The 27638-nt window shown below is 55.1% G+C and overlaps 7 protein-coding genes across 7 annotated transcripts; 2 read left to right on the forward strand and 5 right to left on the reverse strand.

Annotated features, from left to right (window-relative positions):
* Position 1: 1 nt before the first annotated feature.
* On the reverse strand, positions 2–2741 carry M406DRAFT_62361 (uncharacterized protein; the record flags this gene model as incomplete). Its single annotated transcript, XM_040924774.1, has 2 exons — positions 2–25; positions 1536–2741. 2 exons carry the CDS (start codon positions 2739–2741, stop codon positions 2–4), a joined length of 1230 nt encoding a protein of 409 aa, XP_040775434.1.
* A 1128-nt stretch (positions 2742–3869) lies between these two features.
* On the forward strand, positions 3870–5311 carry M406DRAFT_322619 (uncharacterized protein). The gene is made up of 3 exons (XM_040919664.1): positions 3870–4203; positions 4329–5023; positions 5105–5311. Exons 1-2 carry the CDS (start codon positions 3964–3966, stop codon positions 4593–4595), a joined length of 507 nt encoding a protein of 168 aa, XP_040775435.1. The 5' UTR covers positions 3870–3963; the 3' UTR covers positions 4596–5023; positions 5105–5311.
* Positions 5312–5422: 111 nt separating this feature from the next.
* M406DRAFT_98485 (uncharacterized protein) lies at positions 5423–11282 on the reverse strand (the record flags this gene model as incomplete). The annotated part of the gene is made up of 11 exons (XM_040926411.1): positions 5423–5889; positions 5926–6286; positions 6401–7497; positions 7557–8976; positions 9302–9524; positions 9741–9839; positions 9870–10023; positions 10060–10319; positions 10383–10820; positions 10884–11133; positions 11200–11282. 11 exons carry the CDS (start codon positions 11280–11282, stop codon positions 5757–5759), a joined length of 4518 nt encoding a protein of 1505 aa, XP_040775436.1. The 3' UTR covers positions 5423–5756.
* A 3797-nt stretch (positions 11283–15079) lies between these two features.
* Positions 15080–17711, forward strand: kex2b (pro-protein convertase; the record flags this gene model as incomplete). Its single annotated transcript, XM_040924773.1, has 3 exons — positions 15080–16803; positions 16880–17376; positions 17437–17711. 3 exons carry the CDS (start codon positions 15080–15082, stop codon positions 17709–17711), a joined length of 2496 nt encoding a protein of 831 aa, XP_040775437.1.
* Positions 17712–19274: 1563 nt separating this feature from the next.
* On the reverse strand, positions 19275–20781 carry M406DRAFT_340070 (sorting nexin-4; the record flags this gene model as incomplete). The annotated part of the gene is made up of 3 exons (XM_040921522.1): positions 19275–20423; positions 20500–20594; positions 20706–20781. 3 exons carry the CDS (start codon positions 20779–20781, stop codon positions 19275–19277), a joined length of 1320 nt encoding a protein of 439 aa, XP_040775438.1.
* Positions 20782–22152: 1371 nt separating this feature from the next.
* Positions 22153–23841, reverse strand: M406DRAFT_218589 (uncharacterized protein; the record flags this gene model as incomplete). The annotated part of the gene is made up of 2 exons (XM_040915531.1): positions 22153–23684; positions 23781–23841. Coding segments are annotated over 2 exons (1593 nt in total), but the record flags the coding sequence as incomplete, so codon positions are not given.
* A 1200-nt stretch (positions 23842–25041) lies between these two features.
* Positions 25042–26058, reverse strand: M406DRAFT_70985 (uncharacterized protein; the record flags this gene model as incomplete). The annotated part of the gene is made up of 1 exon (XM_040925385.1): positions 25042–26058. One exon carries the CDS (start codon positions 26056–26058, stop codon positions 25042–25044), a length of 1017 nt encoding a protein of 338 aa, XP_040775440.1.
* Between the last annotated feature and the right edge of the window lie 1580 nt (positions 26059–27638).

A 27638-nucleotide genomic window follows, 5' to 3' on the forward strand; every position in this document is an offset into this window, starting at 1 on the left:
CTCAAGTGGGATCCTTCAGCAGCCACTGCGCCAAACAGAGCCGCCTCGACCGCGACTCGGGAGAGCAACATCCTGTTCTCACCCTTGATAGTCTCTGTCGTGCTCCAACAAATATGAATATACAATTAGGTGTTACCAAAAGGATAAAACAGTTCTCGTACAGCGCAACTTTCTCTCACACCCCATCCGGTTTTCCAAAGGACGCGATGCTGCAGGGGGTGCGCCGAGCGAGCATAGACAACCAATGCTCATGCCATCAGCGATAAGGACCGAAGCGACCAGATTCTAATTGAATCTTCAAAGCGCACACAAATTCATCGTAAGAGGTTACGAGAAGGAAGAAAGGAGAAGAAGTCAGAGGTGGCTGAGGACGCGTCAAGTGACGTGGGAATCCGGTTGGATCCAAGGAAGACGATGATGAAACAGGGACCGCAGAGGACTTCAGATCAAGAGGTCGTAGGGAGCGCACCGCGAAACCATAAAGTCGACAGGGTGCTTTCAACAAGAAATAATGACAAAATAAGGAGAGGAAATGCCACCAGAGATAAAGGACGGCGCCGTAAGTATGCGACAAGAATGAGACGGTTCTCTAGCCCCGGTATGCTCGCCTCGTTCACATAGTTCGTGTGTGCGTGTTTTGGGAAAGAAAAGAGAGGGGCAAAAGGAGTGAAGCGATAGCCGTGTGTGAGTGAGATGATTCACCCACCATCGGATGGGGGAAGGAAGAGGGGAGGGGGGGGGTGGTTGTCTAGCCACAGCAGGTTTAACGCGCTGAAGCCAGTACCATTGTACAGTCTGGAGAGGCGAGGTTGTGTGGTCTGAACACAGAGCAGCAGACCTTCCTGTTTCAGACCGACCCCATCTACTTAGGTGCACTCAGCAGGCAAAGGGGTCTACACAGATTTTTATCATCAATAATTATCAGATGGGAATACACAGGCAAATATATGAGGTCTTAGCAACCAACCTCAAGTTTTCCCATAATTATGCCAGGTCCTCAAGTCTACCAGCCGCACTGCACTCACATGATGATGGTCTATGTGAACCCGCGCAGCCTGATGGGGGAGGCTGCACCTAGTGAATTGGGTCTGAAACAAGAACATCTACCAGTCTGTGTTCAGACCACACAACCTCGCCTCTCCATCTAAAGTACTTGTACCCATAACCATTTTCAAAATATCAACCAGATCAACTTCTGAGCTATAGTAAAATTGAATTGATGGTTTCATGGCTCATCGGGCAGAGTGGATGTTTGATTATATTCTCATGTCAAATAAGTTAACAAGTGAGGGGCGTTTACGTGAATAAAGAGACATTCAGACGCAGAACTTCATCTCGAACCAGCGAGGCACAAATCCTCGTTCAAACCAGGTCAATATTCCTCTCTCTTCTTTTTTCCCTTCAAAGTCCTTGCTGCATCACGAGTCCAATCTCAGCTCAGGATAGCGAGGCAGATCCCACCCAAGCGTGTTGCCCAGCTCCGTCTTCTTCCCAGCAGGTGGTTCGTGATACCGCAGCTGGTCAATTTTGGAGACAGCCCAGATCAGATTCCGCAAGAGCCAGACACCAATTCTAGACGACGGAAAGAAGAGGCCGGTGCTCATCCCCGGCAGCTTCTGCAGGTCTCGGACGGGTGCTCGCATCTTCTCCTCGTACGCCTGCAGCGCCCCTGCAACGACGTCGCTGTTGCTGCTGTTGCTGCGGCCAGCCCGCTCTGCCAGCTCGCCCGCGAGTACGTACGCCCCGATCAGGCAGCATTCAGTGCCCATGCCTGTAAATGGGGAAGGACAGTACCCCGCGTCGCCGAGCAGCACAACCCGGCCCGTGTGCAGCCTATCCATCTTGATCTGCGCAACCTCGGAGGACCAAAAGTCCTCGCAGGTGGCCATCCCCGCCAAGAGGCGCTCTGTCTCCCAGCCTGCGCCTTTGAACTTCTCCGCAAATGCCTGCTTCTGCTTCTCAATGGGCTGCTTGTAGCATGCCTTCAGGCTGCCCGTGTCGTCGCTCATGGTGAACAGGATCACCTGGGTTATGGGCCGGCCGCTCGTCCTCGTCATGACGATCCTGCGCCCCGGTGCACTGTAGGCTTTGGCGAGGTTGTCTTCGCCCTCAACGCGCGGTATGCTGAAATAGGCGGCGTGGACACCGATCGAGCTGAAGGCTGCGTCACTGGCTTCTCGCCCGAAGACGGCCTTCCTGGTCCGTGATCCTAACCCGTCTGCAGCTACGACAAGGTCGAAGCGTTCCGCTTGCCCGTCTGAGAACGTGACATTGGCCCCATGGTCATCCTGAACCAAGTTCGTGACCGTCTTGTCGAACGCATAGGTCAGACCGCCCTCTCCCCCGGCTGCTTCTTCCCTGGCCTTGGCATCCTGCTCCAAGCTCGCATCATATAAAACCTGCACGACATCGCCCCGCATGATCTCATACTCGCACGTCAGCCCGCGCTTGGTTTCTCCCGCAGGCGTCACGCCGAAACGACCTGCCGACTTCCCCTTGGAGTCGAAGACCTCAACGCCCGCCTCCTCAACACATTTGGACTTGATCACTTCCAGTAGTCCCATCCTCTTCAGGATGCGGAGCCCGTTCTCATTCAGGTCGATCTGCTGTCCAGCCGCGCGGAGTGTGGGCCAGCGCTCGACGACTGTGATTTTGTGACGAGGGCTTGAGCGCCTGAGCAGGCAGGCCAGAGCTGGCCCGCACACGCCGGCGCCTATGATGAGGACATTGAGACCACTCATGTTGTGTGAGAGTCTGTTCTTCTTTCTTTTGTTGTGTTGATAGGAGACTAACAAATGGGTTGACAAGAAGGTAAAAGTGTGATGATAGAGAGGGAAGAACGAGAGAGAAAAAGAACCAGCCAACAAGAGTTACTATAGAAATTGTAGCAATGATTTGAAAGAAAGTGTCGATAGACAGACATGGCTGCTTAAGCATGTACAATAAGAGATATATACTCGCCGACCTCGACTTACAACAAGATTCGCCCGTCTTATACAATTGAAAACCCCGTTCTTTGTCCGAGGTTGGTTCCGAGGTGAGCGCAATCCTTCCACTTGGAGCGAGCTGATGGTGTCGGGACGACCCGAAAACACCGTCCACAACCTTCGCTGAATTCAGACTGTAGAGGAATCTCCAGCCTTGGTCGATCTCTCTCACGGAGAGACGAGACCGAAGTTGTCATTACCACCCCATCATAGGTCTGTATCGCTGAGATCGGCAACCCAGTCGGATCCCAAATCATTCTGAGTGCCTTGCCACGGTCCGAGTGCTTGTTCACCGTCGGCAGCTGAGGACCTCGACACGGCTGAGAAGGCTGTAGCAAAGTCGACAAGATTTTTGAGATCTTAGATGATGTGGCCCGCATCCGAGCATTTTTCGGGCCCAAGGCTCGGCCACTGGTGAAAATGGTCGGTCTTCTTCTCTTTGCAACAACAGCATCTTACCTGTGTCACCATCCCATCGTCTCGGCATGTTGCACAGGTTTGCAGAACGAGGGGTCATCACACACGGTAAGCTGGAACAAATGAGGGAGACGGCCGAAGTTGCAAAGGTAAGAAGCCTCAATCACACAAGGGTGATTGAAAGAGACAGTGAAAAGAAAAGAATGGAAACAGACGAAGGGTGGATGGTGTAGAATATTAGGTTGAGACGAACGCTAGTGGTGATACTTGTATATTCTTGTTGACGCCAGGCACGGAGATGGAATTGCTAGTGCAGTGTAAAAGGTAAAAAGCTCCAACCCAAGCACTGCAGGAGGAACACCCAAGCTCCCGCCCGGCCCCACCCAACCTCAACCTTCCATGCCGCCCGCTGCTGCTGCTGCCATCATCGACAAACAAATTAATCAATCCACTATCACAACCTTGAAAAAAAAAAACACAAGAGACCACCAAACCATCCACCACGTCACTCCTCAACGCCCACAGACCAACAATCCACAACCACAGCAACAAAGAAACCATGGCCGACGTAGAGATGGACGTCGACGAGCCCGTCTCGCCGGTCCCCGCCCAGGCAATGGTCGACGACATGCAGACCCACGGCAGGGCCACAGCCGTGCGCTCTATCGAGGGCTGGATCATTATCGTGACCAACGTGCACGAGGAGGCCGACGAGGAGACCATCCACGACATGTTTGGCGAGTACGGCGAGATCAAGAACCTGCACCTGAACCTGGACAGGCGGAGCGGTTACGTCAAGGTAAGGAAACTTTCCCTAACCTACCCTGCCCTTTTTGTTTCCCTCCCCTTCTCCCCTCACCACAACCCTTCTTTTCCTCTTCTATGTGGTCTTGATTGTTGAAATATGGTGATGGTGTTTCACAGGGCTACGCGTTGATCGAATACCCCACCCTCCAGGAGGCCCGCGCCGCCATCGACGGCGCCCACGACACCAAGCTTCTCGACCAGACCATCCACGTCGACTTCGCCTTCGTGCGCCCACCCCCCAACAAGGGCGGCGCCGGAAGGTCTGGCGGTGGCGGTGGCGGTGGTGGTGGTGGTGGTGGTGGCGCGCGCGGCGGCGGAAGGCGGCAGCGCAGCCGGAGCAGAAGTCCCGGCGGCGACAGGCGTGACCGTGAGAGGGACGACTAAGGCTGAAGGAGCCAGATGGAAAAGAGGGAATAGCGACAGAGTGTGTGAGGGCGAAGGCCCTGTGACCCTCGTTGGGCTGTGCGGCTTGGCCAATTGGAGAGGCGGAAGAATCTGGGTCGGAGTAGGGCTCATAAGGGGCGTGATTTGTCAAGGGACAATACTGCATGCGCGTGTCTAACATGGGCCTGCGGGCGTTCCTAGACGTTTAAACCCCCCCCCCCCCCCTTCCTTCCGGTCCTTCCGATTCCTGGCTGTCATGGCGCCGGTCTCCTGGAGGAAGTTATGAAGCTACCAGGAGGGAGGTGTGGGAGACCAATCAATTGAAACGAAGCCGACGTGTTGTCCAACTTCCGAGAGTGTACAAAAAGAAAAAGCGAAAAGAAAAAGAGGGACGAGACACGTCGGCATGCACCTCACCGACATTTACGGTACGTCGTCCTCTTTTTACCTTCATCACTACCTAGCCTCGCCTGTCTTAGTATTCATGAAGCTGACAGTAGTGATACTAGACTCGCACACGCTGATGACTGTCTCTTGTCGTTACCACGTCAGTCTCGAAAGACATGATGCTGTGGCCAGGTCAGGTGGGCGAGATTTGTGTCGTCAAAAACAACTGTGATATAAACAGACATGATTAAATGAGAGGATACCTTATATTCACACGAGTGCGATTACTATAAACCCCGTCGAACATGTTTCATGATCCATTGTTCTTCAACGTTTTCGAAAACCTGCACATAGGAGAGGGGAGGGGGGAGGGGAAAGGAAAAAGGAAGAACACCCAGTCGGAGGAACTAAATTTGCAGCCAAGTGAAATGGGTAGAAATGGCGAGAAAAGTATATTATGCAAGCCCCTCCCCCAATATTTGTTGTCGTCGTGGTTATCCGTGGCTATTAATGCATCATAATCATACCGTCGTCGTAAACATGATTCTGTCCCCTCCTTTTTGTTCGTATTTCTCGTCTGCCCTAGGGGCGTCAAAAAAACAAAGATAAAAAAAGCATGAAAGTCATTACCACGTTGCCATGATGCTACTTGCTTGCCATCTCCCGTCATCAGATATGTGCATCGCCCGCTTACGAATGAACGTCCATAGAGGGAAGGGAAAAGATTCCAAGCACCTCATTAGCCCACTTCTCCCCTACATCCCACGCCACTTTTTAGAAGGCCGTTCCGGGTGCAGGGTCAATTTCCCTTGCTACACCCGGCTCATTCGCCCCCGGCGCCATCACAGGCGGCCTCTGGCCGAGAGCCTGGCCCTGCTCGTAGTAACCCTGCTGCCTCTCGGCCGCCCTTCCATTGCCCTTTGCCTTCGCACCACCATCATACTGACTCTTGCCCCGGTTCAGACTCAATAATCTCTTGACACCACTTACATTCCGCGCCGGCATCTCCACATCCTGCCCTTCCGCAGCATCATACCACAGCTTGGGCACGAGGAGCCGATACGGGACCGTGATGCCGGCAGGATCCTTGGCGCTGACCTCGACATTCAAGCAGATGTCCAGGCCGCCTTGGATGTTCACCTCATGTGTGTTCACCCTCCTCAGACCGCGTCCCTGCTTCATGCTTGCGGAAGTCGGTGTGCGGAGAACGGGCTTGGGGCGGAAGCTGGCCTCCCCAGCCTGCTGCTGCTGCTGCTGCTGCTGTTGTTGTTGTTGCTGCTGCTGCTGCTGCTGCTGCTGCTGCGCTGGCCCGGTCACCGTAGTCGTCACGCCATAGCCCCTTGGCTGCCCGTCCAGCCCGCGACCGTATGAGGCAGCAGACACCTCCTCGCCCAAGAGCCGAGCCGCCTTGGTAGCACTGGGGCCCGGCCTAGAAGCAGACGCCTTGTTGTTGGCCGGCGCGTGCGCGGTGAAGTACGAGTCATCACCTTCGGAGAACTCCTCGTAGGAACCGCCGCCACCTCTAAGTCCAATGGCGCCCAAGAAACCGCCGCCGCCGCCACTTCGATCCGACGAGTGCTCATAGCGACCATCCTCGGGGTCGCTATCCTCTCCCCACGATCCGTTGATGCCGCCGTCATCGGGCTTGGACTTTTCGCGAGACTTATTTCCGCGGCGGAACAGGCTAAAGTCGCCGCGCGTGAGGGATAGCGTACGTCTGCCTGTACCGGGCCGCTTCTCTCCTGCAGGCACGTCGCTGTCCGAGCGTCTCCCACGGGACGAGAGTGTCCGGAACAGGCCACCGGGGGCTTTAGAGGAGTTGGGAGGTCGCGAGTCGAGCACATCAGCACGGTGGGCCGGGCCGCGGTTTCGTTTAGACAGGCGACGTGAGATCCCTCTGTGAATAAAGCCTCCTCCTCCGCCGCCTCCATCCTGCGCCCCAGGAGAGGTGGCGGCAGCAGCCTGTTCCTCATAAAGAGAATCAGGCGGCGTCGAAGGAGGTGTCTGCCCTGGTGTGTACTCGCGGATGGAGCACCAGTTCCGATGAGGTAGGAGGTGCTTGTTGTTTCTCGGCTTGCCCTCGACTCCATGCCCAAATATGGGAATCATGTCCTCGTCAGTGTCCTTGTCAAGATGATGCACCTTGTTGCGCTTATTCAGCACATCGGCCATGAGATCTGGCGGGGGTATGTTGACAATTGCAGATGAGATGACGTTGGGCATGTAGCGGAAGTCTTTATGCTTGGGCAGGTCGAGTTTCGGGTTCGAGTAGAATTGGCCAATCGCGGCCAGGTGGACGTCGCCGCTGAGAATAGTGACACGAACCGACCTGTCTGCCGCAAGATCCTGTAAATCCTCGAGAACGATTTTGCGCTCGTTCTTGTGGTTCTTCGCGGTCCAGTGGTCGTCGAGGTCGTCCAAGACCTCGACACCGCCGTCAAACTTGTTGAACACATTGCCGAACATCCCAGCCTTGCCAAGAGCCTTGACGGGATCAAGCAGTCGAGACGTCAAGCTGTGAAACAACGTCAGCTATACAATACCAATCTTGCCAGAATAAAGAGGCTGACTTACATGTTTTCTAACCACACCAGCCGAGGGTATGCAATCGGAACCCCCAACATGACGAGAAGGTGCTCTGTCTTGCCCTTGACGATCTCGTTGTAGCAGCGGTCAATCAGCTTGTCCCACGTGTCTTCCTTGATAACCTGGTCACGTGTCCTCTCCGTCCGCGCGTCGACAGCCAACAGCGCAATCTTGGAGCCGAGGAACATGAACAAGCTGCGGCTCTGCTCGTGGATGTACGGGCCGGGCTCCAACCCCAGAGCCCAGCTTGGCTCCGTCTCTTCGGTCTCATCCGCGATGCTTTGGTGCTGGAACAGCATGTAGTACTTGAAGGCGACGTTGCCAAGGCCCGAGAAGACAGGCGACGACATGAAATGGTGCGGATAGCTGCCAAAGCCATCTATGATGTCGTGATCGTCGTAGATATTCACCATGGGAATCTGCGAGTTGGCGAGACCAAAGAGACCTTGTGAGAACCACATGCAGTAGCGCTCCAGGTAGAAATGCTCCAGCTCGTCCTGCATCTCGGGCGAGAACGGCGCGTGTTGCTTGTGTAACGGATTCCGCATCATGAGCCAGTCCTGGAAGTGTCTCGTCTCTCGCATCACGGCATCACAATAGAGCTGATCGCCGTTACCCAACATGACATGGAAAGGCCGGCTCTGGTGGTTGTTCAGGACATCGCGCCATAGAGGGTCCGGGCCGCTCATCTCGTCGGGGTTCACGGACAAGCTGAAGCCATTGCAGCTATGGAGCATGATGTTCATTGATTGGCCTTTGGCGGGGACCCAGAAGCCAGTTGCAGGCCCGCGGTTGATGCGGTAGGCGATGCGCTGCTCCTTGTCGCGCAGTTCGACCTCGATGCTGAAACGCCAGAACGTGTAGCCTCGCTCGGCATGCAGGCGGTATCCTCGGATGTCCTTGTACTTACCCGTCCTCTCTCCGTCGAGAGGTGCTTTCTTCTTGCGATCTGAGAAAGACCCTGGCGCATCGGTCGATCCTTCTGGGAGGTCGATATCAGGAGGGCTGCGTGTCCTCTCAAACAGGCCCTTATCACTGAGGTCTCGCGAGAGATCTCTGCCCTCATCAAGGTGGTCGACTGGCCGGACGTACAGCGTTTCGCCTCTGCGACCCAGCTTAGGAAGCCCTGCGACGGGGTCCACATACTCTGGCGGGACCTCTCCGTGAACTTCTGCTGGGGGAGGCGGCAGGTTCTCGATTGGCTGTGCGAAAAGCCTCAAGGTTGGAGCAATATCGTAAGACGACTCCTGATCAGTTGTCACGATCATCACGGTACCCCTCCAGAACTCCCGCTCGATAGCTGGCCCATGCCGGGCTGACCGACCGGTGATGCGCTCAGTTCGCATGCCGCAATATCTGAGCAGAGGACCGCACTTCAGATACAATTGTGGCTTAAACCTTGTAGGAGCTATATGATCAGGAATGCGGATTGCCATCCGCGCCGTTCGGGTCAGCAGGGTAGATTCAGAGAGTTGTCTCGGACATGAAGCAGCTCGAGATGGAAGACATAAGGAAAACATAAGGAAAACATTGAAGGGCAAATCCCTGCTTCATCTTCGCCTTGAGGCGCCAACGGCCGTCCGATGGATCACAGACGGGCCTGGCACCTCGCATTGCGTTTGCCAGCCGTCGCTTGATGAGCTAGCACGTTATACGCCTGTGGGACTATGTCGTTATCACTGCCATGGACAGGCCATGGCGGCGTCAGCTAAAATCATTTGAAGATTACGTACCGTTATTTTCGTCATACTCCCCGTCAAAGGCCTCCGCCTTGCGTGGCCGTGAAGAGATGCTGCCTCGCCGCTGTGATGGCGGCGTCTCCCACCAAGTTTGTCCCTTATCCAAAGTAGGTGTCACTTCATCCGAGAGCTCAAGCAGCGTCCCGGAAAGCGTTCCCACAGTACCCTTCTTCCACTCGTTCAGGTACTTGGGCGGGTTATACAGCCCCTGGCCAGGCTTGTAATCATGACGATGGAAGAATTCCGACATGTGGTGCTCATGGTGCGAGCCATCATTGCGTTGGCCAGGCTGACCTTCTCCGGCTTCTCTGTCCGTGTCGAACTTGACTCTCGGCGCAGAGCTCTGTTGTGGGAGGTCAGACATGAAGGGGACTGAGCTGGCAGGAGGACCTCGCGCAGAGGTCAAGACCTGCCCCTGTCTAGCAGTATGGACAGAATTCCCAGTCGCGATAGGCGAGTCCAAGTCATCTTCGTCGTCGTCATCATCATCAACGTCATCATCATCATCGTCGTCTTCAAGGTCTGGCATAACCTGCTGTGGAGGCGGCCTCCTCACAGCGACAGCCGTGTTGAGAGGCGGCGGGGCCTTGTTTCGCGTGGACCCGCCGGCGGGTTTGTTCGGCGGACCCACCGGTGCGGGAACAGCCGCGGATCCGGGGCTCTGGGCCAGCGAAAAAGATCGAGGTGCTCCCCGGGACTGACCCGACACGGCCTGGCTATGATTCCTGTCACCCTCGTTCCTCCGCTGGTACGAAGGCTCTCCAGGCGGGCCTTTCTTCAGCTTGTTGCTTCCTTGTCGGGTCAGTGAGAAGCCACCGCCCGTTGGGGTAGTCGGAGGTAGTGTCGCCAGAGACTCGATTTCAGGTTCACTGTTTGGCAATCTGATGTCATTCCTTGCCGCCCGCTCGCGAAAGCTCAGGTTCCGCTGCACGGGGTCGTTTTCCTGTGCGTCAATGTCGTCAAATGCTTTGGGGTTGGGGCTCTTCTTCTCGTGAGGCACTTGACCATGTGTCTTGCGCTGCGGCTCCTCCACTCTGGCCACAACCTGCGGCGCCGTGGCAGACCGAGCAGACACGGGCTCAGGGTGGGTTTGGACTCGAGGGGATTCCGACTCGGACTCTGTGTCCTGGTCCTTGAACCGTACGGTCGGCGTCTGGCTGCCGTCTTTATCAATGCTGCCCCGCGACTGGGCCCGGTCTCGTGCATTGCGCTCAGCGGCCTCGACCCGCGCGCGCCTCTCCTCCTTCGTGATGCTGTCGAGCGTCAGCTCAAGTCTCTGCAGAGGAGAGCGCATATCTGCGAACAAACGACGATCCACCTCACTCCCCAGGGAAGATTTCCGATGACCATTCACAGCCTCCCTTGTACTGCCATTTCTTGCCGCGGCGGTGCTGCCACTGCTCGCCCGGCGGTTGGACGTCTGACTAGCGCGTTTCGTTCGGTCGACGGCGTTGAGGGGTTTGTAGAAGTCAGGGTTCAAGACGCCTGGGCTCGGGAGGTCGGCCTGGGGATCCTGATCGGCCTTGGGCAGCGTGTAAGGCATGCCGCCATTGCCATATGGGTGTTTGTAGTTGACCGGGGAGGCCTCGGGCGCATCAGGGGCCGCAGGCAATGCACCCGAGACCACGTAGGCACCCTCCTCCTCCCTGTTCTTGCTGGCACGTCGGCGCCGCTTTTCTAAGATGTCAGGGGTGTAGATGCCCTGGGAGACAGGTCTAGGACCCAGTCCAGAACCCTGATAGGAATTTCTGGGCGTCGCATAAGGGCTGATAGTAGCCTCGGAATGGGCTTCGGAGTTGTTGGTCTGGGTTGATGCCCGATTGTGCCTGGCTTGGGCCGTAACGGGCGGCGCAGGGTCTAGAGATTGACGAGCAGGTGCCCTCGAGGCGTACTCGCCAGAAGAGCCGCGCTGCTGGTGGTGAGGGCGATTCGAGACGTTGGGGCCGGGGAGGTTACCCCAGTACGGTGCCGACATCGTGGGCGTGACGTAGATGGTCAAAACTGGCTGAGGTTCGGGCGGTTCTAAGGCCAGTCCTCAGCGCAAAAAAAAAAAAAAAAAAAAAAAAAATGCAGAGAAAAATGATCGCAAAAGCATATGAGCAGTATGAACAGGCGTTGGCAACCCAATACACAACCTTATGTCCCGCCGAGCCTAGGACTGGTCATGCGGGTTTCCATAGCAGACAATGCAGGCTGGGACAGAACAGGAGGTTAGCGCCGCAGTGGATGTGCGTTGGAGAAAAGCGCCCCCAGCGGCTGCTGAAGGCGAATCGCAACAGTGTTATGAGTGTGGTAATGATGAGATGCACAGCACGAACGAGTAAGTCGGCCGTGTGTGGATGTGCACGGCGTAATTATTGACGATACCTTCAGTTTGTCGTAGGAAAGGCAGGGGTGGGTCCCATCAGCTGTTGACGACGAGCGGCTGAAGTGTGAAGTGGGATGTGCTAAGTATCCGATTCACGAGGTGTCATGTAAAGGTGAGGCGAGACGACGACAACAAGCTTGGTAGGTTCAATAGAAAGAAAAAATTGTCCACTACGAGGTGTCTGCGAGCTCGAGGTATAGCCAAACAGACCAAAGGTACGAGATGAGGAAAGGGACATTTGTCGCAAGGCGCGAGGGTGAACCGGCGAAAAACGAAAATTGGGGTGGTTGACGACGACGAAGGGATTCGAGATAAGATGGCGGACCGAGATGCTGGCTGAATCGGGGATGGAGAAAGAGAAGCAAGCCTAGCTACCTCACTGGGGGGGGGGGGGCTTGCAGAGGCTTACAGGGGTCACAACCAAGGTCAGGTCATGTACGATGCTACATATATGCATGTGTGTGGTCTGTGTAAGGTTAAGGAACGAGTGAAAAGTAACTGATTAATTACTTCGTAGTGTGTGTCTCCTTCCATCTCGTATTTTGACTCTTATTTTCCCCTCACATCCCGTTTTCTTCTTCTTCTTTTCCCGAGGCAACGTTTCTTTGACACGTTTGCACGCACAACAGCTGTGAACTTACACAAGAATAAGGCTCAAACGGCATGCATTCTTCACTCTCGGTAGACAAGAGGATTGCCCGATGTACGACCTCAAAACGGAGTGCCAGTTGACCGGTACCTGAAGATGGGCCCAAGCTCAAGTGCAGACAGAGCGTGAACGAGATTGGAAAGAACGGAGGAGGAGGGGGAAAGGAGAACCAACAAAGCTGTGTCGTCATCAGCTTGGCCCGTTTTGCACCAATGAGAACCTCATCGCAATAGCAGCACATAAATTAGAATCCCTGTTCACTCAACAAGCGAATTCGCCCAGCCTCCGACCTTTTTTCCTCTTCTCCACCACAACGAGCTTCGCCAAGCACTACGTAGAGCAACGCGCCCACATCATGTACGATGTAGTATCTGTAAAGGTATTCGGGTCGATATCCCACGCAGAACGCAATTCAAAGTCATAGTGCTGCCCTGCTTGTACTACGTGCTCGACGTGTCGCACTTGTCAATGGCCTCGCGGAACATGCGCCTGCAGTTGCCCGTCGTGGACCAACTCTCTAACAAGAGAGAGTGAAGCCAGCTAATAAGGGCTCAGCTCATTAATTGCAGGGCTGGATTGGACATGCAAGGGCTAGAAGAGTCATCTTTGTATGATGGACTGGAGCTTTGCGGCGGGCGCATGGTCTGTTTCGCGGGACCACCATCAGTCTTTTATAACTCTAAAATGCCCTGAGTATCCAGTGCCCAGGGCGAGGCTGGCTAGAGGCTCTCGCGAGGAAATATTCGGCGCTGAACAAGAAATCATAGTACGAGGGGGACCACATTTGTTCACATAAATCAGGCAGCACTGTATATGTCCGATTTCCGAGCAGCAAACAGAGTCTGGGAACAGACAGAGCTGACGAGGCGCAGGTGGTGGGTGGCTGGTACCTGCATGGTAGGGCTCTCCTTCTCCCTCTCTCTCTTTCGGAAGCTGCCGCACCATAGATGGACTGCCCTGTGGAGACGGAACCGGTCCGTTTGGCCATACATAAAAAGCACTTCATAGAGGATAGCAGGGCAGGGCTCACTCTGGGCCCTTAGAGCTTGCTCTCAAAGAAGACGAAAAATGGCAGCCTTTTGTTCTCCTAGTCGCTATTCCCAAAAATAAGTAATGACTTCCAAAAAAGAAGGAACGGATTGTGGTCTGTAGGCCGTGGCCTCACGGCAGTAAATTTAAGCAATAAGTGCTCGCTGCTCGACCTTCAGGCCCGAGGCCTGCTTAGTGAGACCGAAAGGAACCGAAGACCCGAGTCGTGATTGGGAGGGACCTGCATAAAGACAAGCACTGGTGCTCCTCCGTACATACATAGTAATCACTACTATGATAGTTCTTCCTCGGCTTGAGGCCCTGATTCGGTTGCAATGTCGGTAGGCCTTCTTCCTTCACCTTACGCGGCGGCCAGTGACAAGCCGGTGATCCTGAGCTGGCTCGGGTAATTGTTTCCTCTCTTGGATGTTGCAAATCCCCCGCATCGATCACGTCGTAGGAATCCTAGCATGCTCCATGAATGATCGTTGCAGGAATATTTTCTTAAGAGGGCAGGTAGGAAGGTGGCTCAGCCTGATGACCCAGTCTGGCCTCAGGCGCTCATCCTGCGAGCTGACATACTTCTTGAGTAAACACTCACTATGGGATTGGTCATTCATGTTCGTTGCGTGTTTGCATGTACATAATATAATCGTACAGAACAAAGATTGTTGAAAGCAGCTGCTGGTCAAGTTCCCCGGCAGTGGCTTAGGTACGCAGGTACTTCCGAATGTCACGGGCAGGGGTTGGCTGTCGTCGCCAGTCCCTCACCATTCAGGGTCCAAGCGTGGACCTGACACTACATCAGTCGTTGCAACCGAGTTGAGGGTCTCTCTCCGTCCTCGCAGTATTTATCATAGTAATATGTATGTTGAATGCTATCTTAAAGTGTAAAATCGTACATATGCATGCAGATCCCCTCAAAATATACTCGACTACTATTTTGAGATCTGAAGTAAGGCGCGATGGCGTGGGCACAGGAAGAGGCCGCTAGCGTAAGCCGCCCGAGACAGGACCAGGGTGGGTCGCCTGTCTGTGCTTAGCCCCGCGAAGGGGGGACGAGGACACCGTGGACTTCCAGGCCCTCGGCCCTCTAGGCGTGGCCCTCCCGCGGAGACCACTGGGGAGAGGGAGGGGGCTACTGGAGGACCACTGTAATGGACTTAGCCTGTCTTACTGTGACGCTACGAAACCCATCCCACGGGGCCCTTGAAACAGAGCAACGAACCTTCAAACCACTGCCCAGACACAGACACAAGAAAAAGGATACTTACTCAACAAACAACGACAACAACATGTCCGCCGCCAAGTAGCTCTTCACCTCCTCAACAGTGTCTGGTTGTTTCTTTTCTCTCTTCTTTTTTCTTGTTCTCCATTACAGCAAGTCAGCGAGAGGTGTGTGTGTCTGCGATCTTTTGTGGTGTTTGCGACCAAACCAGCGCGGCGTCTAATTCGTCCCGCCGTCTCTTCTCTCTTTGTCCCTTTTGCAACGCCTCGACCCCTTTAATCGATACTCGCCACGCAAGCTTCTTCGAAAGACAGCGCCCCTCCTCAACACGTTTGAGCGAGGACGTCCTTCCCAATCTCTCGACAGATCCAATTCCGTATTTCGAAAAACTCACGCCCGCCTACATTATCATAGAAAGTTCCCAACCTCTCTTCTTTCTGGAAAATCAAGAGCAGGCATCCCATGTGCGACACCGCTTAGCCGCCAAACCCCGGGACCATGAAGATCACGGCCCTCCTTGGCCTCGGCCTCGCAGCCGTCGCCGGAGCCAGCGATTTCCACCACGAGCGTGACGACTTCTACATTGTCCACCTCGACGCTCGCACCGATGCCGACGAGGTCGCGTCCAGGCTCGGCCTACGCAACGAGGGCCAGTTTGGCCAGCTCGAGGACCACTTTGTCCTCAGGGGAGCCAAATCGGAACATGATGTGGTCAACACAGAGATCAAGGCCAGGAGGCGGCGCAAGAGGGAGCAGGGTGGGGGCAGCAGCCGTGATGTGCTCGACGGCGTCCGCTTCGCGCAGAGACAGGAGCTCCGCAATCCCTGGGAGAAGCGCATAATACCTGACTTCGCTGGGCCGCGCCTCGTCGAGGAGCGCGCCGACCCCAGCTCCAACCCAGTGCTAGTAGCAAACCAGCAGTCTCTCATGTCGACCCTCGGCATTAGCGACCCCATCTTTAACGAGCAGTGGCACCTCCTGAACGTGGTCCAGGAGGGCCACGACGTCAACGTGTCGGGCGTCTGGCTGCAGGGCATCACAGGCAAGAACGCCACCGTGGCCATCGTCGACGACGGCCTGGACATGCACAGCGATGATCTCAAGGACAACTTTTACGCCCAGGGCTCGTACGACTTCAACGACAAGACCGACCTGCCCGAGCCGCGGCTCTCGGACGACAGGCACGGCACGCGCTGCGGTGGAGAGGTGTCGGCCGTCAAGAACGACGTCTGTGGCGTGGGCGTCGCTTACGACTCCAACATCGCCGGCCTGCGTATTCTTAGCAAGATGATCACGGATGCCGACGAGGCTCTCGCAATGAACTACGACATGCTTCACAACGATATCTACTCGTGCTCCTGGGGCCCTCCTGATGATGGCCGGTCCATGGAAGCGCCCGGCGTCCTGATCCGCAGGGCAATGCTGAACGCCGTCCAGAAGGGCCGCAACGGGCTGGGTAACATCTACGTCTTTGCCAGTGGCAACGGTGCTGCCAGCGATGACAACTGCAACTTTGACGGCTACACCAATAGTATCTACAGCATCACAGTCGCCGCTGTGGACAGGAAGGGCGAGCATCCTTACTATTCCGAGGCCTGCTCGGCCAACCTGGTGGTGACCTACTCCAGCGGTGGTGGCGACAGTATCCACACTACAGATGTTGGGCAGAACACCTGCACCTCTGCGCACGGAGGTACCTCTGCCGCGGCTCCTCTGGCCGCCGGCATCTTCGCCCTGGTTCTTGAGATCAGACCCGACATTACCTGGAGGGACATGCAGTACCTCGCCCTCAACTCTGCCGTTCCCATCAACGAGGACGACGGGAGCTGGCAGACCACCTTCATCGGCAAGAAGTTCAGCCACACGTTTGGCTATGGCAAGATTGACAGCTACGGCCTCGTCGAGCTGGCCAAGACCTGGGAGGTTGTCAACCCCCAGTCCTGGTTCTTCACCCCCTGGATCCACGTCAAGGAGGCCATTCCCCAGGGCGATGAGGGCATTGCCGTCAGCTTCGACGTGACCCCAGACATGCTCAAGGAGGCCAACCTGAAGCGGGTCGAGCATGTGACCGTCACCATGAACGTCGACCACACCCGCCGAGGTGATCTGTCCGTCGACCTGGTCAGCCCCAACAAGGTCATCAGCCATCTCTCGGTCCCTCGCCGTCTGGACAATGAGGCCTCTGGGTACATCGACTGGACCTTTATGAGCGTCGTCCACTGGTATGTACTACCCACCCACCCTCTTGGTGGTTTCTGTCTCGCCTCCACGATATAGCTGACAAAGTTTTCCACGCAGGGGCGAGTCTGGTATCGGTACCTGGACTGTGATTGTCAAGGACACCAAGGTGAACGAGCACAACGGCACCTGGGTCGACTGGCACCTCAAGCTCTGGGGTGAGTCCATCGACGCCAGCCAGGTCAAACTCCTTCCCATGCCTGAAGAAGACGACGATGCCGACCACGACGCGATTGTCACCACCACCATCCCGCCCTCAGTCGTCACCCCTCCCGCCGGCTTCCACACGCCCGGCGAGCTCCCCAGCGCAACGCCAACCGACCACCCTGACCGCCCCGTGAACGCCAAGCCGACTGATGTCACCGGCGAGCTCGATGAGTCTCCCCAGGCCACCGAGACCGCCTCCAATTGGCTCCCCGGCTTCCTGCCCACCTTTGGCGTCGGGCCCCGCGCCCAGGCCTGGATCTACGCCGCCCTCGCCCTGATCCTCATCTTCTGCGCCGGACTCGGCGTCTATATCTTCACTGCCCGCCGCCGCCGTCTCCGCAACGCCACCCGTGATAACTACGAATTTGAGCTCCTCGACGACGCTGAGGCCGAGGGCCTCACGGCTGGAGCGGGCGGCGAGAAGACCGCCGGCGCAGGCGGGAAGAAGCGCACGCGCGGTGGGGAGTTGTACGATGCGTTTGCGGGCGGCAGCGATGACGAGGACGAGGAGGGTCGCTTCTACCGGGACCACGAGGAGGGCGTCGAGGGTGCCACGAGCCCTGGGGGTGACGCCGCCGCGAGAGAAAAGAGGGCCCTTGGTGACGATGATGACCACCATGTGCTGGGCAGTGATAGCGAGGACGAGGGCGATGAGAGGGAGGCGCTGGCCGCTGGGAGGCGGTAAAGCATGGAAGGAGAAGGCCCCCTCCTCTTCAGCTCAGCTCCGTCACGGCACTCTTGACCATCCAGGGTGTTCTTTTTCCCCTCTCCTTCTTCGTTTCTTACTTGCATGGATAGAGCATAAGAACAGACAGAGACAAACAGACATAGGTGTGTGACATGGACTGAACTCTCAGCCCTCAAGAAGCAAGAGAGAGGGGCAGGGAGGGATTCCAATGCAACCAAACCGTTTCTGCCGACCAAACGAAAAGGATGAGCGCAAGAGAAAAAGACAGGGAAGAAAGAAAGAAAGAAAGAAAGAAAACAAAGTCTAGCACATAATGTATGGAGCGGGGGGCGTTTTTGTTGTATGGCGATGAACGGACGGGCTGGCGTTAGCATTATCTCCCTCATGAGGGAAAGCATCGTAAATAGGCATGCATGCTACTTTTTTTCTTCTTTGTCCTTAAAGTATTCAAGTTTTGACAAAACTCAGAGAGATCTCCATCACACAAAGCCTTGTTCTCCTTTTAGGGGGTCTAGAATGGCGGGGAACATATATCGATCAAAATAGTTCAGTCCTTTTTTTTTTTTTTTTTTTATGTTCGCAGCAGCAGGACGATGAATAATGCCTCCTTATATCACATGTCAATCGTGAGATTAACTAACCTGGCTTTACTTGTCTACCGCAGAGGGAAAACACACAACAACCAGAGTACGAGTATGATGAAATGGTTGTTTAAGAGGGGAAGAGAGAGAGAGAGAAAAGCAAAAGTAACAAGTAGTACATTACACTTTCCAATAAGAATACCAAACCCAGTGGATGGATGCTTCAATGCGTCCTTCCCATTTGATTCCAGTAACGCCTCGAATCAGTTCCCCTTCTTTCCAGGACCTAGTCCATTCCTTGACGCCGGATTTAAAGGAAATCGCAGAGAAAAAGGAAAAGAGAAAGAAATAACCTCTTGGCTCTCTGAGGCATCATCTTCGAAAGTACTGGAAACAATTTCCAAGCCATCGCCTCCCACATGACCCGCGTTTTGACCATCCAGACCATGCGTCGTTGTTTTCCACGGCCTCCTAAAAGAGCTCGCGTTGTTTCTCAAGTCCAGAGCTAGGCTCCGGCTTCAACCCAGTCGTGGAAGGCCTGGCGTCCCTCCTCCTCCTTCTCTCGCAGTAGAGTCTGCTTCCGACGAGCCTCATCCAACACCGCCTGAATCTCTGGGGGCACCTCACCCGCCCTGCCGAGGATAGTAGCCCGGCTCATAGCGCGATCCGCCGCCCGGAGCTTTGCCTCCTGAATGGCCTCATCCAATTTGTGAGGTGAGATCGCAGGGTCTGGCTCCAGCTCTGGGATGTCCTTCAGGGACCACCGCGGCAGGCCTGGCAGCTGCTGCTCCTGCGCAGCAGCCTTGCTAGCCGGGCACCCGTGCTCATTGCCGTCTTGCTGCTCCTCGTCCATGCAGATCAGCACACCGCTATCGTGCATCTCACCATTACCATCAGCAGCCCCGTCCATTGCACAATGCGGGCCCTCCAGCACGTTCGCCTTAGCAGCAGCAGCAGCAATTTCCTCCCGCACAGCCGCCTAGGCTGGGGGAGCCACGCCCTCACGCTCGCACTCGTCCACGTACCGCTGCCAGACATCGATCACGTCGCCGTAAAAGCCGACGTGGGCGTCCGCCAAGCGTCCCAGCTGGCTCTTGAACTCGATACGCTTGATGCGCTCAAAGTCGGCCGTCTCCTTGACAACCTCCTCGTCGAACATCTCGGACGTCTTGCGGGCCACCTCGGACTCACGCGTGAGCTCGTCGATGCGGATCTCCAGCTTTCTAAGCCGCTCGCGTCGCGCCTGCTCATGGTCTACCCCGCGGAAGTCTTCGAGTTTCGAGCGGATCAGGCCGGCGGCGCCAGAGCCACCGCTGCCGCCGTAGCCAGAGGCGAGCATGTCGCGATCGGCCGAGGACTTGTTGAGATATTCGGTGAGCTGTTCGTAGTCGAGCTGTTTCTGCTCGCGGGCCTTGAGCAGGTTTTTGAGCTGGCCGCTGTACGCAATCATATCTCGCAGGCTGCCGAGGTAGTCCTGATCGGTGTGATCCTTGAGCTTCTTCAGTCCGCTTGCCGAATCCTCGACTGACTGCGCAAAGGCATGGACAGCAGCCTCGACGCCAGGCTCGAGGTTGATGAGTTTCTGGAACTGCTCGGCCAGGTCCCTGTAGTCCACCTCGATATCCGTCTCGCGGCGCGCCACCCTTGCGATCAATTTCTCGACCTGGCCCAGGTCCTCATCCAGCTTGTCGCTCTTCTCCTTGACCTCGATGAACCGACGGTCCGGCTTGTGCACCTTGGTGAAGACGTTGATGAACGAGTCGGCAAAGGTATCAAAGACCCCGCCGCTACCGCCTTCGTTCGACGAGCCCGTGTTCGCACGGCTCGACCTGCTGTGCATGGTAGCATTCCAGTCGGGACTCTCGAGGAAGGTGTGCAGGATCGGGGCGCGTCGGAGAATGGGGTGCAACGCGGTACGCGACAGGAATCGCTGCAGCGAGTGAGCGCGGCGTAGGGTAAAGTCCGATCCGAAGCGGTCGCCTCGGACGTACTCCATGCGCTGCTTGTCAGGAAGGGGCGGGACGGCGCATGCTGGGTAGTCTTTGCTGAGGGTCTTGGAGAGGAAGACAAAGTCGGTGAAGCGGCGACGGACAATGGAAATAGGCTTCTGGAAGGCGGAGAAGGTAGACTGTCAAAAAGAGGTTTGTCAGCTTTTATCTTTCCTGCAGGGCCAAGGGCAATGTAGACAAGATGACTTGACTTGCATTTGTGGTGATCAGATATGACACGTAGGCATCCTTGGTGCCTGCATTCTCGGTGTGAGGCTCAGTGACAATGCACTCGAGGACTTCGCTACCACCTGCGGTAGGGTCAAGCTGTTGGCGGCTGACAGCATCACTGCTATCATGCTGTTGCTTCCTGACCGGGCTATCGGGATCAGAGCTGTCAAGAGGGCCAGCACTTGAGCTACCACCAGGGGCATTCTGGTCGCTGTGGAAGGATAGGTTGTGGAAGTTTTCCTCGTCGATGGATCTGCCTCCTCCCATGGTGGGCAGCTGTGTGAAGATTGACGAGGGGTTGTTGGTTTGGAAAATGTCGTGCGCGTCAGTTGAGCTTTGACTGCGGCTTGATGGTGTCGATTTGAGTACGAAGAAATTCAATCTGGCAAAGGACCGCTCAGATTCTGGGTATCGCTTCTCATCGAAGATCAGGTTGCGAAGCAATCAGGCTTGTCAGTGGTTGCGGAGCTTGTTCGTCGAGCTTGTTGTTGGTGGGGAAGATGAAGGAAGTTGGTGGTGGAAGGGGAAGGCAAATGGAGGCTGACGTCGTTGGCTGCAGTGGGGCCTGTGGTTGAGCTGGACCCTGGCACCTGGGCACCTCGGCGCCCTTGGCATTTCAGTGCTACAGTACTTAAGTGACTCTTGAGCTCCACATTTAGAACACCAGCAACAAGAAGCCAAGATGCCCCTGAGCTGCTTCAATGCGGTACAAAGCCTCACCAGACTGACTTCTTAACAAATGTAAACATGACGAATATACAATATAGCAAGGCTCATGTCTATGATTCACTGCATTCATAAAAGGTAGATTCACAGCGAGTAAATGCTGTCTTCCCCAGCACCACTGGAAACCGAGAACTTCTTCAGAACCTGCTAAGCAAGGCCTGCAGATAGTGAAAGACTTAATTGTCAGTGTAATCTACTCAAATACTAAATTGTGGTGAAAGCTCCACTGTGAGGTATCTGTACACAATACCATGGTCTGAATATTAGATCTGGGCATGTGCATCTCAGACAAACCTCAACTCACTAGACACTAACTCAGAATGTGGAACTGATGGCTGAGTGATATGGCCCTCCTGTTCCTTGACTTTCAAAGGTAGAGAGGAACTGAAGTGATTAGACGCCTCAGTACAACGGCCAACAATCCTAATCTCTCCAGAGTACACTAGCCGACTGCCTACCCTTCCCCAAGAGCGTACAAAAGGGTCCGTGTCAGAGTAGAAGGGGGGTTCTATTCCATTTCAGTGACGAGTATTTTATATCTTCTATGCCTTGGTCCCCGCTGACTTTTCCCGCACTGTTGCATCGTGCTTGTCTCTCTTGGACATACCGGTTGTGGGGTGAGTGGGATAATCTTTCTCCCCTTGCTTTGTTCTCTCTCTCACCACCCACATACATGCGTACACAAGGTATATATACCCCATCCTCTCCAGATTCCATCCTGCGACGCCGTAAACCAGTGATTGAGTGCATTCCCCTTCTTTATCAAATGCACGTTTTCAAACACAAACACATGCACGCACACAAAGGAAAAGAGAAATAGAACGGGGGAAGAATGAGTGACAACCCCGCTCTGGTGATGGAAACAGTAGTCGTCTTCTATTTAGCCTCCTTGGCATCCTTGTGCTGCGCTGCAATCTGGTCCGCCTGGGCGGCATCCAGCTCGGCCTGTATGGCCTCGTTGACCTGGTTCTTCTCGACTCCGTCGGCGGCGGCGGCGACCTGGCGCTCCTCCTTCTCGTCGATGTCCTCCACATCCCGCGGCGTGGCAAGGCCGCTCACCTGATTGGACTCGTTCTGCTCGCTCTCGTCCTCGATCAGGTCCTCCTGCTCCTTGAGGACCTCCAGGCGCTGCTTGTTGGTGGCGGCGCCCTCGGCGGTGTGCACCTCGAGCTCGATTTCGTGGTACAGCTCCTCAGGGATGGAGGAGAGAACGCCAATGAGCGCGTCGATCTGGTTCGCGACCGCGTTATCGCCGGTCTGCGCGTACATGTAGGCGTTGCTGAGCACGAGCAAGGTGGACGGAACGCCCTCCTTGAGGCGCAGGTCGAGCCACGTTTGCAGGTCCTCGCGCAGCCGGGCGGGCGACACGCCGTAGGACTTGATGCCGCGGCTGGCGCAGGCCATCTGAAGCTCCAAGACGGACAGGCTCTCGACGCCTTCGTAGCTGATGGCGCGGTCGTCGCGCTTGATCTGCCGCATGCGGTGCCGGATCTGGTACCGGAGCATCTGGTCGGTTCCGAAAGTGTTGAGGCTCATGTACCTGCACATGGAGACCAGCTGCGGCCGCGACAGGTTGTCCAGCGTGAGGTCGTCCCTGAACGCTTTACAGACCTTGATGACATCCTTCTCGGTGGGCTTCTCGCCGGTAGCCCGGACCTTTCGGAAGAAGTTGGCAAACTCCTCCTTCTGGGCGAGGGCAGGCGACACGGGCAGGCCGGTTTCCTTGATGGACGTCCGCAAGAAGCCGCTGACTTCCTTCCGCAGTGCGCGCAGCGTCTGGGCCTTCTTGTCCTTGGACTTCTGGTCCTCGTACGTGGAGGGGAGGAGGTTGGGAAACAGCTTGAGCGCCACCGGCAGGAGAAGCTCCGCGAACGGTATGATCACGAAGGCCGAGAAAGGGACCAGACGCGCGAGGTCCTGCACCGTCCGCTGGAGCTGTCGGTTTTCCCTCCGTGTGAGTTCGTATCCGGCGGCCATCCGCAGCGCCAGCCTCGTGCTGATCTTGACCTCGGTGGCCAGCAGTTTCGTCCCGTCCCAGTAGTGCTGGACTTCCTTCTTGATCTTCTGGCCCAAGGTGAGCTTCTTCTCCTCCTTCTTGGCCTCCTTCTTGGAGACGGCCAGTGCCTCCCTCTGCTCAGCCAGCTGGTCCAGGGACTTCTCGGAGTCGGCGGCAGCCTTCTTCTCTGCTTCCTTCGCCTCTGGCTGCTCGGCCTTCGCGGCCGACTTTGTGGCGGACGAAGCCTCCTTCGGAAGTGGTTTCTTGGCCTCCTCCGCGTTGAAACCGGGTGGTGGGCCAGACGGAGGTCCACCCCTATTGGGCTCCGTAGTGACGGTGCGAATGGGGATGAGGATGGCGAGAGCGTGATTTTGAAGTTGAATGTTTCGGGCATTTCGACCAAGTTGGAGGGAACTCGCTCGCAGAGCCGACCTGGATATGACACGTCCTAGATAGCAGTGATGGGAAGAATTAGTCGACAGTTCAAGACGAAAAGTCAGGACAAGTGCGCTCTGGAAAACCAGAGCGATTCGTTTAGGCTTACCACTGCCCGCGAAAGGGTTCACAACAGCGGCCCTCCGAGCCACGCTGGCGGATGCGCTCATGATGTAGGCGCTGGGTGGGTAAAGGAGAGTAGTGTGTGTTATTCTGAGGTGTAAAGTGAAAAGAGAGGCAACATTGAGAGAAAGACAATACAATGCAATAGATAGAGAAGACGATGAGGAAGAGAGGGAGGGGTGGAAGTGGTGTTGAAGTGGTGTGTGTGTAAGGCGGAAGAATGAAAAGGAGCGTTGCGACCAACGGCGGGCAGTTCAGCTTGCAGAATGTAACCAGAGGGGCGACGGCGGGACTTGGGTTCTTCTGGTAGCGGAATTGTTGAGGTACATATCACGTGGGCCGTCTCGAAGTACCTTGTCTGTTCCTACCCGCCAAGGTCGTCAGGCCCTCTTCAACGCTGCAGGCTCGTCCTCGACTCGAATTAAGTTCTTGGAGACGGCAGATCGTGCTGTGCTACCCCTCGTACATCATTGATTTGGCTCACCCCGCTGTTTTGACCCCATCGTTGTCGTCTTATGCCTGGATCCCAAGTGTTACTTCAGGTTGGCTGAGTGACATGTGAAACATGCCCACCACAGGTACCGTCTAGGCCCCATCCATCTTCCGGATCCACCGGGGTCGCCACGACACTTTTCTGGGTTCGGGTTGACAGCGCATGCCCGCATGTTTACCCCTGAAAAGGCCGCCCTTAAACTCCGTCTAAGTCCCCCCTGAACTGTTCCCTGACCCTCCGTGCAGGCCCAGAGGCCATCCTACAAACAAGCCTTGGCGGGCTCAACAAGTTCCGTGTAGGTGGCCGTGGCACGCTTCGGTCCCGGCACCACGGGCTCTGGAATGAGTTTTTGTACTAGTAGCATTACCATGTGCACCGTCACACTACCTAGCCAGCTTCAGAACATGTTCAACGACAACGACAACTTAACTTCTATATGTATCTCACCTCATTCTTTCCTTCTTCCCCGTGCAGCGGCCGACGGAATAGCACTTCATAAGTTTACGCAGCAAAAAAACTATCAGAATAAAATGAAGACTTGAAGCACAGTATTGTGGGCACTGCAGCATCAACAGGACGTCGCCGTATGAATGTTGTTCCTTGTTGCTTAGTCCAATTCCTACCAAGTACCCAATGGCAAGTCAGATGAAGTATCGAAAGACTTCAAAGAACCTCAACGCTTGAACTCCAAAAGATGTAAGTCACAGTCCTCATCTTCGCCCTCGCCATTCTTATAGGAAAACCGCGAGTGACGTCATGCAAGCAGACATGCCACCTCCCGCTCCATCTCGTCCAACAAAGCTCTCACGATGCCATCCAACAGAGACGGCTCGTAGTCGGTCTGTCCTGCTAGTCCATTCTCAGAGAGCACTCTCTTCTTGAATTCAAGTCCCTTGCTTGTCCAGACCTCCCAGAGCGCCTTCCGGTACACGGGCAACAGCTCCGTCAGGTCCGACCCCTGAAAGGCCGATGCCGGTCTCTGCTCCTCTGGGAATATCGAATCCCACAGTTGAAACCATTTCTCCTCATCGCCCTTGCCCCTGCTTCGCCCGAGCGACTTGCCCAGCTCCTTCATCTGCTCATCCGAGATGCCATCAAAAGTCACCTTGGGCTTCATTTCACACGTCCCCTGACGGACGTGCTCATCCCGCGCCTCCGAACTCCTGAAGATGTCCGAGCATCGCGCACAATAGTTCTTGGGCTGCGCGTGTTTGCGCTCGAGGTGTTGCTTGACATCCTTGATGCGGGGCAACTTGTTGTGGAGGCACCCGCGGTGCTTGATGAGATCGTGCCTGAGAAAGGGACACGCGAGCGGGCTCTGCTGTTCCTGGCTGCCGGCGCCGCCGCCGCTGCTGCTGGCCCTCCTGGCCTTCTTCGCGCCGGCAACCTGAACAAGGTCCTCAAATTGAACTTCGGACCCTGATCTTTTAGATGACGACGGAGACACGCTGTGGTGGGTCTGGATGTTGCTCGGAGGGTTCGGCTCCGGGAAGGTCATGGACAAGTCGCTGTCAAAATTTGACGGATTCCAGATAGATTGTATGGGGTTGGAGCAGTAGAAGAAGAGTGTAGAGTTGGACTCGTGCAGCCAGCCATTTGTGCCCGAGACGAATTCAGGGTCGACGAGGTTTTCAACCCACGCCGGTTCCTGAGAGTGACCATCGAGACGGATCGAGGACGGCAGGGCGATGTCAGCTCGCTCCGGCGGCCCCTCCGCCCCCCGCGCACCAGGCGCTTGTTCGTCATCATGGACACAAATGCTACCAGACATGTTCAAGTCGAGGCAGACTTAGGATAGCCACTTGTTCCCTTTGTGTAAATTGTGATAAGGCGAAGTACAGGGGAGGACCTCACTTTACAGTGGATTGGTCTCTGAGGATGGACATTCACAACGTAGATTCAGCAGGTGGTGAGGCTTGTAAGAGGGGAGAATCAATCAGAACTCATATTAGGTGGAGCTTTTGATGAAAGGGCACTTGAAGATCATTGAGACGGTCAGATTGAAGAGACGAGAGCACTTCCCTTCTTATATCTTCTTCAAAACATCGAGCACGATTCCACCAAGCACATAAATGTACTGTGGTTCTTACCCGAGAAAAACACACAGGTACGTATATCGCGTACCTCCTCGATGAATCCGGCTCACAGGGTGTCACAGTGAACTGACCCCCTGGTTCGCGTAGTTAATTTACTATCTTGGATGCTAGCTGATCGCCTTGGCGAACCACGCACACATGGCGAACTACAAATCCCTAATGCATAGTTTCAAGGGAGTGCTGCACTCGGCACTCGCCTTGGTGACTGTCTAGAAACAGTTATGGCTCGAGATATTGACACTTTCCACGCATCAGGCTACCCTTGATAGCCTGCTACAACATCGCCTTCAAGGGCGCAGACGCCGTCATCCCAGGCCTCAAGAGCACCGTATGTTTAACCTGACCAACCGGATAAGAATATTAGCTAATTACATTCCTGAAAAGGCCATTTCTAGCAAATTTCCACTTTATCAGGTCGTGAAGCGACAAAAGGCGGCAGCAATTTCTAGAGCATCGCAACTTGCAAGGGAAAAAATCGTTGCCGCTGGAGGTTAGGGTCATGGTTAGAGGTTAGTATCACGATCAATTTATAGGGATTTGTGATATCTTTTGCGTTCTGGTGGACATTCATAATTGGGGAGTTTTGGTCGGTCAGATTAATCCCACAGTTGATCTGAATAAGTACTTTGGAAGTTTTTCAGAAATAATCCTGGGATTGTACTTAGTGATATTCTCATACCCTAGCTCGCGAACTTATTAGGCATACAAATCATTCACAAGCCCGAGATAATCACTTAACATTCTCTTTTTCTTTTTGAATTCCTGAGAGCCTGCGAACTAAAGCCAACAGAACCGTTTTCGAAAAACTCATATGAGACTCAGCAGGACACACGTGAAAAAAGACGATAGGAAATATAGGAAATAGCTGTGGTTGACATGCAGCCCTTCTCTCCACAGAAAGAAACAACTATGTACAGCTACAGCCTCAAGTTTTCATTCTCAAATTTCCCTCCAGCTCCGTATACCAAGCTATCAGATTCCTCCAACTGCTGTTTCCCAGCATCCGACTTGATGCAATGCCCAGATGAGGAAGCGATATCTGTCAAGGTAAACTGTCTCTCAAAGGAAGAGAGATTTTTGGCTGCTGCATCCTTCCTCTGTTGCACCTTGGAGTCATTGAGATTCTTTGGGTCATTCGGTTTGGCCAGCTGGTGGTTGACTGGATCACAGGTGTTTTCAGATTGACACCAGCTTCTCAGGGTCGCCATCTCGTCCCCTTCACACCCTACTTTTGTTAGTGTTACTCATGAATAGG

The sequence above is a fragment of the Cryphonectria parasitica genome (assembly GCF_011745365.1).
Source record: "Cryphonectria parasitica EP155 unplaced genomic scaffold M406scaffold_5, whole genome shotgun sequence".
NCBI classification, from domain to species: domain Eukaryota; kingdom Fungi; phylum Ascomycota; class Sordariomycetes; order Diaporthales; family Cryphonectriaceae; genus Cryphonectria; species Cryphonectria parasitica.

Excerpts from the sequence above, each read along its gene's own strand:
- M406DRAFT_322619 (XM_040919664.1), top strand. The coding sequence starts at position 3,964 with ATGGCCGACGTAGAGATGGACGTCGACGAGCCCGTCTCGCCGGTCCCC. Across the intron at positions 4,204-4,328 it reads GGCGGAGCGGTTACGTCAAG|GGCTACGCGTTGATCGAATA; the intron begins GTAAGGAAACTT and ends GGTGTTTCACAG.